The 13,516-nt window shown below is 32.6% G+C and overlaps 2 protein-coding genes across 2 annotated transcripts in view; one reads left to right on the top strand and one right to left on the bottom strand.

Annotated features, from left to right (window-relative positions):
* Window positions 1-2,276, bottom strand: part of LOC106057922 (fas-binding factor 1-like) — a 38,589-nt gene extending 36,313 nt beyond the window's left edge. The window contains exons 1-3 of the mRNA XM_056018788.1: window positions 2,127-2,276; window positions 261-282; window positions 93-140 (exon numbers count right to left, since the gene is read on the bottom strand). Coding sequence (XP_055874763.1) covers window positions 93-140; window positions 261-282; window positions 2,127-2,129 — 73 coding nt within the window. The 5' untranslated portion in view covers window positions 2,130-2,276. The remainder of the gene's footprint in view (window positions 1-92; window positions 141-260; window positions 283-2,126) is intronic.
* A 32-nt stretch (window positions 2,277-2,308) lies between these two features.
* LOC106057913 (nucleoside diphosphate kinase homolog 5-like) lies at window positions 2,309-11,340 on the top strand. Its single transcript, XM_013215265.2, has 6 exons — window positions 2,309-2,579; window positions 4,518-4,723; window positions 7,540-7,640; window positions 9,183-9,301; window positions 10,095-10,162; window positions 11,089-11,340. The coding sequence occupies exons 1-6, from the start codon at window positions 2,433-2,435 to the stop codon at window positions 11,099-11,101; spliced, it is 654 nt and encodes a 217-aa protein (XP_013070719.1). The 5' UTR covers window positions 2,309-2,432; the 3' UTR covers window positions 11,102-11,340.
* The last annotated feature ends 2,176 nt before the right edge of the window (window positions 11,341-13,516 follow it).

Raw genomic sequence — 13,516 nt, 5'->3', positions numbered from 1 at the left:
TTGTGTCTTCATGTAGGTAAAGCAAAGTCATAAACAATATATTCTTTCACAACTGTACTTTTACGCAAATAAAAACCTAAGACTTCACTTACCATCAGACAGCAGGCTGTTATCAAGAAGATCATCCAATATGTCATTTTCTGAAATATAAGCAAATAAAAAACTGTGTAAAAACTCACGGTTGAGCTGAAATGTTGATTGCTATTCATTCTAATTGCTATTTAAAGTGCACAACATTTAATTAGTAAATCAATACTCACTAGACATTTTCTTTCTTGTTCCCTGGAAAGAAACAAAAAATATTTTAAGTTTTAATGTTATTATTTCATAAAGAGATATGCAGTCTAAAGCTGATTTGGTCAATAGCTAAGCAGCCTATTTTAAGGCTGGAAAACTAAGACCAATGTACACTAAAATGCAACAAAGAAAATAGGTCTTAAAAACTCTTTTGTCAGTTTCTTTAAAGATGTTTTACAATTTCATATTACATTTATAAAAAAAAAAAAAAAAAAATTGGTTCTAGTCCTATAAAACTGAATATTTACTAACAACAGTTGTAGCTACAAACAATTTACAGCGTGTGGGTAGCAGCTACTTTTCTCTATGTATAAAAACAATCATTATAATAATACATCATTTTCAAACATATAACTTATAAAACACTTCACATTTAGTAAAATGATATCCAAATCCAGAAGATTAACTTAAGGCTTTCTTTTCTTCTTGAGCGTTGTCATTTATAATGTTTGAGGGTTCGGATATTCCAATATCTGAGTTTCCAGATCAGGCAGCTCTCCATATAGATCTAGTTTTCTTTTCTATTCTATATAGTTTTATTTTAGGGCAAATGCCTTGTTCAAGCCTCTCAATGGAGAATTCAGTTTTGAAAGGACATGGTCCCATTCTCTGGTGACACTCCACAATTGTAAATTTCACAAGTCCCAAAATATTTTCTTGTTGTCACATTCTGAGACTTAATAAGAATGATTTTGAAAGGCATAGTCCAAGATCTAGATCAATTATTAGATCTATGACCAGACCAGCCTTCCATACAATCTTTTTCACCTTTTCAGTCAGAGATTCCTGTAATACATCTAGATTAACTGGCTGATGAAGCACATATACTTTCTAGTTTCATGCAGATCTTTATAGATCTCTAGAGTAAAATCATAGTCTTAACTCAAAAAATCATATGATTATGATAATCATAATGTAAACAGGATGTCTAGATCTAGATAACGAGAATAGTAGATCTGTGTATATTACTAATGAAACTAATGAAATCTAGACTAGAATTTTACTTATGTGACTTATGATTTATACTGTTATACTTAGAATCACTTAGGTCTTGTCCTAAACTCTAAATCTAGTTCTATAAAGGTACATTTCTCGTTCCATATGCTGGGACAAATTTGTACAAAAGCTCCTTCTTCCCTAGTGCTATTAGAGCATGAAATGAGTTGCCTGAGCTAGCCAGGAAAACCAGTGACTTGGCGGAGTTTAGGAATTAGGTCATTGGTTAATATGCATAACTAAATGCATGACGCGGAGGATGTTATCATCTTCTTTTTTGAAGTAACATCTGTGTCTGTATCATATAAGATAAGATATAATTTATCTAGATTTTTTTGTCTATAGACATATAGATAGATCTACTAAAAAAGTACTAGACCTCTAGATCTAAATAATTACAATTATTATTATTTAGACCGGCCTATACCACACCACAATAAAAATGAATTATTGATACTTGATATTGATAGTATCATGATCATTATGATTATTATCATAGTAATCATACTTAATACTATTCAATCCATACACTGATACAGACTAAGACTACAGTCTACGCTGACTACAGTTTTGAGTAACAATCATCATGATCATACAGGTCATACTCATATATGATATGATTATGATCATTCATCATTGTGAATGATTGTGACATTCACATTGCTTATCGTATTCATTCTCATACTACTATGAAAGTTTCAGAAAAGTATGATTATGATAGTTGATACTACTCAACTTCAACTCATAGATGATAGGGTTTATTAGTAACAATTCGTTCGGATAAATCAATTTAGAACCTAGTTAAGATAATATTGAAACTAGATCTAAATTACCATCTCTTGTTACGATGACTGGGTATATGCTCTAGTTTATTTAAAGAAAATAAAGTAGTTTCATATTTGATGGAATGGAGATAATGTTCAAGTCTAGAGTTGTCTGCAAACTAGGCCGCCATCTTTTAAACATTCTCGTTGCTGTGAATATAGGGACTTGAGAAACGAGATCGCGCGTGATCTAAACATACAATATCTATCTCTAAGCAACAGCGTGAAGCTTGATCACTTGAGTCTTTTCTAAATTTTCCTAATTGTATAGTATATAAATCTATATCTAAATAGTTAAACTCCTAACAAACAAAAATGCCAAGCGGAGCAGATGAACAGGTTACTATGGAAGCACCTCATATTTATGTTGAAAGAACTCTTGCAATAATAAAACCAGATGCTCTGCATAAAGCAGACGAAATAGAAGACATAATTCTGAGATCTGGATTCGCTGTTTTGCAGGTTAGTTAAGGAATAGAACTCTAATACTTTTATATCTAGATCTCTAGAACTAGATCTAAAACCTTGGTAAGTGAATTGGATATCCAATATTTGTTATTATTATTTATTCAGATCTGTTTATCATACATAAAAATAAATGTTTACCACTATCATCTAACACACTAAAGTCTAAAATTCTAAATACTAGATCTAGTCAATCTAGACCTACTCTTAAAAATGCCTATTTATGACTCCTTACAGCCTGGTTATGTAGGGTATTGTTTATAAGACTAAAAAGGAAAATAATATTTTTTATCTATCTTATATAATACAGACGTTACTTCAAAAAAAGAAGATGCTTACATCCTACGCGTAATGCATTTAGTCATGCATATTGACCAATTACCTAAATTCTGCTAATTTAAGTTACTGGTTTTCCTGGCAAGCTCAGGCAACCCATTCCATGCTCTTATAGCACTAGGGAAGAAGGAGCATTTGTACAAATTTGTCCTGGCATATGGAATGAGGAATGTGCCCTTAATTATCCTTGTGTCTTTCAGAGTATTTAATTAGATTTTGTTTTTGTATTTGAAGATTATGGTTCAGTGTTTCATGTATAATTGCTACTTTAATTTTGAGTTTTCTATCCTGAAGACTTTCTAAATTTAGTGATTTTACTAAAGGTGTTACTCTAGTCAAATGTGAATATTCATTTGTTATGAATCTCACTGCTCTATTTTGTGTCTGTTCCAGTTTCTTGAGTTGAGGGGTCCCAAACAGAGGATGCATATTCTATTATTGGCCTAACCAAGGTTAAATAGCATTTTAGTTTTATGTTCTTATTTGATTTATAGAAATTTCTTCTAATCAACCCAATGCTTTGTTTGATTTTTTGATAGTTTCATCAATATTGGGATTCCATGACAGTTTTTCATTTATTATTACACTAAGTATTTTGATTTTTAGTCTGTGTTACTGGTTTACCATGAATAAGATAAGGTGGAATTTAGTGGGGTTTTTTTTGTTACTCTTAATAACTGACATTTTTCTGCCTAGAAAGACATGCTCCAATTTGATTCCCATTTCTGTAATTCATCTAAGTCTCTTTGTAAAATTTCTGTATGTTGTGTTGTTTTTTATTGTTCTATATATTATGCAATCATCTGCAAATAATGACTTTTGTTCCTGAACTAATGCAATTTGGCAAATCCTTTATTTAAATTAAAATATTAATTTTATGAAATGTTAGTTAGTGTAAGCCTATAATGATTTTTTTATTTTTCATTTCTGGGATTAAGTTATAGGAATAAATATTTTTGTCAAATTCATAAAGTGTATTTAAATAAAAATAGACTCCATAGTTGATTAATTGTATGGTGCAATATTTTGTTTATTGAGTAATTTTAATTCTACCTACTCTAGTGACAACTGCCTTCTGATAGCACTTCTTCTAATGCCCTCACTAGAATGTATTAAAAAGTAATTAGAACTTCAAAACAGTGAAATACACTAATTGAATTACTATATCTTATAGTTTTAAGTGGCCTTTGAATCTTATCTTTTAATTATAGACCTTGTGTTCAAAAAAGAAGATAATTAGATCTATGTTCTAATCACATTCATGTGTTAATCTGTTTGTGCATGTTACGTAGGATGTAAACATCTTTTTTTTATGTAACATCTGCATTTTATAAGATAAGATGTTAGAGACTCTGCTAAGTTTTTGATTTTTCTAGCTGACTCAGGCAACCCATTCCAATATGCTACTGACTATGAGACGTAGGATGTAATCATCTTCTTTTAGAAGTAACCTCTGTTTTTATAAGATAAGATAAGATTGCATGGCTTGAAAGGGGTACAACTTATAATTTATTTCTTTGTACTCTTGCTAATCCTTTCAATCTCCCTTTGTCCATAATGAAATAGTTCACTCATTGAAATATAATTATTTAACTTTAGAAAAGAAGAGTGCATCTTACACCAGAGCAAGCCAGTGACTTTTACGCAGAACATTACGGAAAATTGTTTTTCCCAAGTCTTGTTGCCTACATGAGTAGTGGACCAATCATCACTTTGATGATTGCCAGGGATCAAGCTATATCTTACTGGCGAGAACTCATTGGTCCAACCAACACATTAAAAGCCAGACAAACACATCCAGAATGGTAAATTTTTTATTTTCAATTCATTAAACTTGAGACAATGTCGCCTCTGTATGTATAAAATGTTGCAGAGGTTCTCAAACTGTTTTGGCCTAGGGGCCCCTTTATATACTCAAAACTAGCCCATGGACCCCTAAATGAAATAGCTACATAAATGCCTGTTATGTTAGTAAAAAATCTAAAAGCAAACAAACAGCATTTTGTTGAAGGAGTGTTTATTGAGATTATAATTTCTGTTGAAATCAAAATTGAAAAAAAAATTACTTGGATGAGGTTCATGAGATTTTTTTAGTGTATTTTTGCCCGGCTTAAAGAGCGCAAATTTCAAGTCAATTTCTTTCATTTGTGATGAGGTTCATTACAGCAATAAATCCATGTTGTATCAAACAATTAGATGTGAACTTCTTTACAGTATTAAGAGTGGTAATGCAGAATTTGTGGTATCTTTGATTAAACATTGGTTTAGGTTCCTTATTTATGGATATTGCTAGTGGGTCTGTTTACTGGTAAAAGGGTTCAACACCCAGTTGGGTATCTATCTATAGTTCGTCCATCCTGGTTCGATGATGACCACTTTGTCATCCAGGGGGCTGAGGGCTATGCACTGGGGTTTTATGCCTCCTCATGTGGCTGGTGAGACCTATGTAAGCCTGGAATGTTCGGAAGCACACTGGACAATTTATTCCAGCTGGAGCTAGTGTCGTGGGCCTTGCTTTTCTTTTCTGGCGTTTTTCTTCTGCCAGCGTTGTTCTATTTTCCTCAGCAACCTCTGCGCCAGTTTTCACAGCGTGACGCCATGATGCTCTGTCATGTGCCTCTGTCTCCCAGGTGCCAGGATTTATGCTGAACGCCTTCAGAGAAGCTTTGAGGGTGTCCCTGAAGCCCTTTCTTTGACCACCTTGCGAGCGCTTTCCTTCTCTTAGTTGGCCATACAAGAGTCGTTTAGGGATGCGGTGGTCTTAGACGTGACCTGCCCATCGCAGCTGGGACTGCATCAGGATTGTGTGGATGCTTTGCAGACATGCTCTTCGAAGGACTTCTGTATCTGGTATTTTGTCTTGCCATTTGACCCAGTTGGGTATAATCAAGTGAAGAATGTCTTCAAATCTTCAATTTAGGTCACATAGAATAGTATGTAATAGATGTATTAAACAGTAGTGATGGATTAGTTGATTAGTATTCAAGTTATCAGATTGGACTGTCTTTTAGTTTTAACTGTATACAATTTTTATCTTTCTGTGGGCCCCAGTTTGAGAAACACTATAATATTGGATTACTTAAGTTGTAAGTAGTGGAAGACTTTGAAGCTAATCAAAGCTGTAAACATAGCATACAAGGATAGAATATATAAAGTGTATGACATGCAGCCAGCCTTCAGATGTATTGCATGTAGAGACAGTTTTGTATGAATTAATTACCCGGGCATGCTACCCTGCCTCGTAGGGGCGCCTGGTTGGAAACGAACGTAAGAGGAAATGATTAGGCTAAAGGGTAGCAAAACAAGACTCCCGTGGAGGGTGCCTAAGGGGGTGTGAGAGCATCCTCATTGCACTGTGCGGAGTTGTAAAAAAGCTCCCACAACCTTGTCACAATCCAGGCGCTGTTCCTCAAGGGGCCGTTACATAAATGGCATGTCCCGCACAGTTAGCCTGGTATAGAGAAGGAAAATGTCAGGGGTCTTAGTGTACACGGTCTCTTGACGCGAGTCTGACCCATCCGTCATTCAGGCTGGTGAGAGGGAGCTCGAGATCTTGTTCACTTTTGCTGGCCTAGAGTTCCAAGAGCCGAAGGCTCAACTCTACCCTACAGTTTAAGAAGAAGAAGAATGAATTAATAAAATTAAGGAATTATTTTTACTAGTTAACAATGAAGTTATTACTAATTTTAAAATGCACTTATTAAGAGTATCATGGCATGTTTTGTAGCAGTCTCCTTAGATGAGGCATATCAGCAACCTGTTTTTATAATAATAAGAATCGTTTTTTATATTTAATCTTTAATGGACCTGTGGGCAGTAATTGTATTGTGTCAAGATAATATTCAATGACTATTTCTAATAGGATATTTACATAGTTGAGATTTAAGTATTATTGTAAATAAAGGACAACTTCTGATTCCATTAGTGTAAATGTCCTATGATATTGTTATTTAGACAACATTTTGTAGATCTCAATAACATATTGATACACAATTCAAACTTTGTCTTCACATTCTCCAATTTTATTCACATTAATATACATGCTAAAATAGTTGCACTGTTTACATATGATTTATCACACATTTTTTGTTTGATTAGCTATTGTTTATACATACTAAGACAGGGTTTTCTAACATATGCTACCATACATAATCATAGAGGTTGGGGTTTAGTTTTATATACATCATGTCAATACTATATCTCATCTTTCAAGAAAATCAGCACCAAATGTACTATCATCATGTTGTCTCATATTTCAAGACTTTTTTTTTTACACATTCATTAATTTGTTTATATACATCATGTCAATACTATATGTCATCTTTCATGAAAATCAGCACCAAATGTACTATCATCATGTTGTCTCATATTTCAAGACTTTTTTTTTTTTTACACATTCATTAATTTGTTTATATACATCATGTCAATACTATATCTCATCTTTCAAGAAAATCAGCACCAAATGTACTATCATCATGTTGTCTCATATTTCAAGACCCTTTTTTTTTTTACACATTCATTAATCTTTCTTCAGTAGAAAATAAATAATTTGCTCCACTTTTATCCTGTAAAAGTTCCATCAAGATTAACACTATAAAAAAATATTTGTATATCTTTGTAGCTTACGTGCCATCTATGGTACAGATGATCAAAGGAATGCCCTACATGGCAGTGACAGTTTTAGCAGTGCTCAAAGGGAGATCAGATTCTTTTTCCCAGATTGTAAGTAGTAAAATATAGTTGACGTTGTGAATATGTGTTTGTTGTCGGTACTTAGAATTATTCCCCTTAGCAAGGGGACTTAATACTGAAATGTGTGTTATGTTAGTCCCTAAATAAATTCACTCATGAATCCAGTATACAGTTTGGCCTTGCTTATCCTATCATTGTGTTACACAGATCTAGCTTAGTATCTTTAACAGTGTTGTGAGAAAATCTATTAAGGGCTTCCTAGTTGTGTGTATGTTCTCTGGACTGTTGTCTTGATGGTCCCAGGTTTGAACCCTGTGTGAAGAAACAAGTCCTTTTAAGTATAAACTACCTTTTATTGTGAAGCATTCAAACATAACATATTTACAAGGCTAACATTATCTACAGATAACCAACTCGACTTCCTTCTGCATATTTTCAACACACTCGTCACTTCCCGCAAGTCCCCTAACTTCCCGGTACCCAACACTTGACCATGTGTCATGGTTGACCACACATAGTAACCGTGTCACAACACCCTGCTTGCTGTTATCCCCTACTGTCCTGCAGGAGATTTGGGCAAGGTTATAATACTCTTCAATTCTGAAGGAACATCTGAAAACTAACTAGTCAGCATCTCTCTAGCATGTCCAAACAGCAGTCAGACATCCACATAAATAATTCTCCAACAGGTTCCTTTATGAAGAATATATGTTATTCTGTACAGGGAAAATATGTTGTTTTACTAAAGAAAATATGTTGTTCTGGCTTTTAGCCCTCTGTTTAATCTCTACCCTATAGCTGTTGTCATCAGTTTTTTTTTTGTCCTAAACATAGCAATTAAGCTCTTCATTATTACTCACTACATAGATTTTTATTCTACTCCTACTAGCAATGTGGTAGCATGGTGGCTGAGTGATAAGGGGCTTGGCTTCTAAAGTGTCTATGTGCTGGCCACTTGACACCCTCATTAACCACCTCTGCCTCAGGATATGGGATGGAAAAAAATGTATATTGTCAGGGTTAAAATAAGTATATTGTTAGTACAAGTAAGTTGTTAAGTTCCACTTTCAGACCGTATGAGGGTGCCATGTGGCCAGCACAATGACCAACTGCCTTTACTTTCCCCAACCAAAGTCAGGTACCAATTAGAGTTGTGTGTAATCAGGGGCATCCTAAAAGTCCTGAAATTCAAAATTTTACTCTTCACCAATATTCAAACCTCTAACCTTTCGGTTCATAAAACTAAAAAATACCTGGAAATTGGAATAATTTAGCATTGATTAAAAAAAGAAAATCAATTTTAAGAAGAAATAGTTAGAATATTATTTGACTACAACAGTTCTCAAACTATTGCTTGAGATTAGCTTTATTATATCCACATTACAATTGTTAGTTACACTGTGCATTTGGGGTATTCTTGAAATAATTTCATTGATTCTTCTTGATTTAAAAATTGGTTAAGGTTAATTTATTGGTTAATCTTACCAGTTAGATAACTTCTTTGTAATTAAATGTAATAATGGTCAATTAGTTTTTCCATTTAAGTATAACCCACTCTTCTTTTTTTTTCAGCCATTGTGGAACCTGTGGCCACTGGTCAAGCTGCTAAAGATTATTTATCTAAAGTTGTCAATCCTACACTTTTAAAAGGTTTGACAGATCTTGCCAAAAAGAAACCAGAAGACCCAGTTGTAAGTGTGGCATCATGGGAAGAGTTATCTATTTATCCCCCAACCAATCATCCATCCAATAATATCTGAGATTTGTTAAAAGTGTGTAAATATTTTTAGTCTAAAAGAGTTTCTGAAGTTTGGTTTCTCATTAGTAAAGTCAAATCAAGTAAAATTTAATTATGTCTATCAAAGAAAAGATTGGGGGATTTTATGCAATGTGGTTGGGTTTGTTGAGAGGCTACTTAACAATGCTTCTTGAGCTGCACTATCTATAAGCTACTCCCATTTATAACAACGATAAAAATGTGAAGAATGTGACTAAAATGGCCAGTGTATTTTACTGACTAGAGAGAGGACAGCTACTCATGCTATATATTTTTTTTCAATTTTAAGTTGTTTCAAATTTTCTTTTAATTAGAAAAATAGTTTCACTGCTTTCCAAAAAAAAATACAGTTAATTTAATATAAAGAGAAATATTTAATGAAGGTCTTCCATGGGCTCAACGCTTTTAGTTTGGCTGCATTTTTCCCTCAAAAGTTATGACTTAGGGCCTTTTCAGTGCATGGACCATAGGTTTGGGACTCACTCCCCATTGAGCTCAGACACACATGCTTCACTACCTACCTGTTTGAAGCTTATTTAGATTAGTTTGTCATCTAAACTCTTGTTTGTTTGTTGTTGTTTTTTTGTCTGCTATGTTTTCTTAACACTGAATTGAGCCTACTTTATGTATCTTAACAGAACTTTATAAATTGAAGTTATTTTATTATTTTTAATGATGTTATTCTATTCAGAATATTTTTTTTTCAGTTATGGCTGGCTGATTGGTTGCTGGAGAACAACCCTAACAAGCCCAGAGTCAGAAATCCTATTATAGAGTTAGCATGATATTTTTTTTTTTAATTAAAAATGGAAAAAGGAAGGGCGGTGGTCACTTTTTTCTGTACATTTTTCTTTTGTTACCTGGTATATTTGTTGTCTGTTGTTTTTTTTTTTTTTGTTTGTTTGTTTGGTTGATTTTTTTTTTATAATTATCTGTAATGTTCAAAACATTTAAATTTAACTTGTCAATTTGATTTGATACTAATATCCTTGTCTTTGAATGTGAAAATGATAGAAGCATCCAGTATTTCATGTGGCTAACATACACTTATATATGACATTCATGTACATTGGTGTAACATCCTTTGCTGATATCTTCATTTCGTTTAATTCTATTTAAATTCCAAAATATTTCATTTTATTATTACTTAAAGATAATTTACAATTAATAAAAACTGTTAACTTAGTCAAATTTTTTATTATAAACCAACTTTAATATTACTTTGCAAACTTCATCATGATTAACCTGATGTAATATTGCATAGAATTTTACACAGTTGTTTCATCAAAAACTTTCTTTTTAATCAAATCTAAGATACAAGTTATTGAAATTGCTTCAGCAGTGTAAAAGCACTTAAAACTTAGTGTCCCATTTTGACAACTTTTTTACCATTTAGTATACTGTGTATAATACCAGCCTCATAAGTTTTTATGATTATTGCTTTCTGTACAAGAATATTTATTGCAAATATCTCAATTTAGTGTAAAAGTTCATGGGCACGATATGGCTTAAATTGGGCCAATGTGCCAAAACCCCAAAATATGCTGTTGGATGATTAAGATCTTAAGACAAATAATTTATACTAAATTGTTAACTGGGTAATCCATTATCCTTATAAATACATTTCATAATCAATATTTAAAACTGTATTATAGTCTGTTTTTTTTTTCTCTTGTAAACATAAACTCTTTTTTTATTCAGGTATCCAGACTGATATTTGAGATGCCTTTGAATCGACATCATATTTATATGTAGCCTTGCCTGACTCAGTGTAATGAAACGGTCTACAAAGTCATTTGATTGTTGGTTTCCCTAAAATGTTTTCTGTTTTGTTAGGATAATCTATGAACTTTTGATTATGAGAAAGATAAAATTATTCAAAACTAAAGTAAAGCAAAACAAAGATGTTTCTGGATCTCTACAAAGCTGTAAAAATAAAATGAATGTATTTAATTACTTTGTTTGCTTGATTATTTTTTTTCTGTTTTTTTTTTTGCCTTTTTTTAGGGGTGGGGGGCTTAATTCCTAAAGTTTTATCTTTTAATTAAGTTAAAACCTTTCCGCTGTCATCATTTAGTGCCATCCTGCAGGAAATCTGGGCTAGGCCAAACAAAATTTAATTTCTTAACTCTTTCAGCTTGTTGCTAAAATAGCAATGGATGCGGGTGAAAATGGCTACCAGTTGTTTATAAAAGGGTTATGAAAATTTATTTTTTTCTCATAAATGGTAAATCACGGATAAATAAAGTTATATATCAAATTAAAGCAAAGATTTTCACCAACACAACTGTTTTTTTCTTTTTATAGTTAATGTAATTTGTATAGATGATTTTACAGGTTGAATAGGATGGAAAAAAACAAGAGTAAAAAATATATATTTTTTGTCTAGGTTTGTTATACATAATAGGCCTATATGCATAAGATTATTTGAAAAGAGGATATTTTGCCCTCATTTTAAAGTAAATTCATTTTATTAAACATAAATGAAGTTGTTTTTTTCTTAATTTCTTGCTTATTTAATTTAATTTAATTTTTTTTTGTAAATCACATTAATTTTAATTAAACTACTTGTTAAATCCATATCTATTATAAAATATTTATTTTTACTTCTTTATTATTACAGTCATTATAAATTATATATCAAACTACATAGATATGCATAAGAATGCTGGAGATAATTAAAACAAAGAACTTTTGATCTTCTGCAGTTGATAAAAAAATTGAATTTGATTTAAGCCTAGATATTTATAATAATTATAAAAAAACAAAGAAAATTGTTTTAAATATACAAAAAATAATCCTATTGGTATTTTAGTCTTCATCATTGGTAGAGAAAAATTTCAAAGCATTTTTTTTAGCATTCTAAAGTTTTATGTTGTTTTTTATTACCCAATATACATGATTTTACTCTAAGAAATTAAAGATTTAAAACCCAATTTACATGGTTTTACTCTAAGAAATAAAAGATTGTCTTTGATTCCAAAGATTGAGGAGGAGTGCAGTATTTTCATGTGACCATTCAAACCCAGTTGCAAAACTCTTTTTATTGTCTGTGACAGTCTTCAGCAAGGGCTTTTCTTTGGCCCTCAAATCATTATCCTGCAACCTTTGTGAGAGTGTTTGCAGCCATCTGACAGGTGGTCTGCTACCAGGTACTTTCTTCTATGCCGATGAGGTCAAAATGGCACTTGAGTTGATCTTTATAGCACTTCTGCTAGCACCTCTGTTATTCTGCTCTTCTATAAACTCATTTTTTTAAAAATCAGTCGCATGCCATACATAAGAAATAGGTGTCCAACCCAGTTCAGCTGTCGAATGATAAGTATATACTACTTGTACATTATCCACACCAGCCCCCAGAAGAACATGCTTATTGGTAAGGTATAGTCTTGCCAGCATAAATATAGAGCAAGAGAAACGTTCAAGGAGCCTTAGATGCTATATGTTCTGCTGGAGGCCAGTGAGGATAGTATAGAAACACTAATTGCCATTTGACAGCTGCCCTGGGTCAGACACTTATTCCACATGGGAGACAACCAGATGCCAAAGGTGACCTTCTTTGGCGAGCTTAAAGCAGGATGGCGTTACTGAGGTGCCCCCCCCCCCCCCCATAAGTGCCATAAAGATCAACCCAGGGCCTTAACCAATGACTTAATTAATTAATATCTGCCAAGTCACTGGTTTTTCTGGCTGGCTCAGGCAATCCATTCCATGCTCTAATAGCACAATAGCACTAGGGAAGAAGGAGCATTTCTACAAATTTGTTCTAGCATATGGAACGAGGAATGTGCCTCAATCTGTATGCTAAAAGATTGAAGTTTATTTTATTCGTAACACCATTCTTCCATATTAGTTTTTCATTAGACATCAAAGATATGTGCCCTGGTCATATTCTTCATTCATCTTCTTTTTTGAAATAACGTTTGTATTTTATAGGATTAGATATTAGGTATATAAGTTTGTCCAGCCATTTTCTTTCAGAAGTCATTTGCTATTAGTAGTTATATATTCACTGCCATCAATAAGTGAGCTGTTTGGTTTGAAATAAAATGTGGATTAATTAATTTTTTAAAAAAGTAGGCTAGCATGGTATTAACATTTAATGATATGTTTCATTAAGATAATGAAC

This window comes from Biomphalaria glabrata, chromosome 2 (assembly GCF_947242115.1).
Source record: "Biomphalaria glabrata chromosome 2, xgBioGlab47.1, whole genome shotgun sequence".
In the NCBI taxonomy this organism is placed as follows: Eukaryota; Metazoa; Mollusca; class Gastropoda; family Planorbidae; genus Biomphalaria; species Biomphalaria glabrata.
The sequence above is the reverse complement of the archived record's forward strand: the minus strand, read 5'-3'. Positions and strand labels throughout refer to the sequence as shown.

Excerpts from the sequence above, each read along its gene's own strand:
- LOC106057913 (XM_013215265.2), top strand. The coding sequence starts at position 2,433 with ATGCCAAGCGGAGCAGATGAACAGGTTACTATGGAAGCACCTCATATT. Across the intron at positions 4,724-7,539 it reads AGACAAACACATCCAGAATG|CTTACGTGCCATCTATGGTA; the intron begins GTAAATTTTTTA and ends ATATCTTTGTAG. Across the intron at positions 7,641-9,182 it reads CAGATTCTTTTTCCCAGATT|CCATTGTGGAACCTGTGGCC; the intron begins GTAAGTAGTAAA and ends TTTTTTTTTCAG.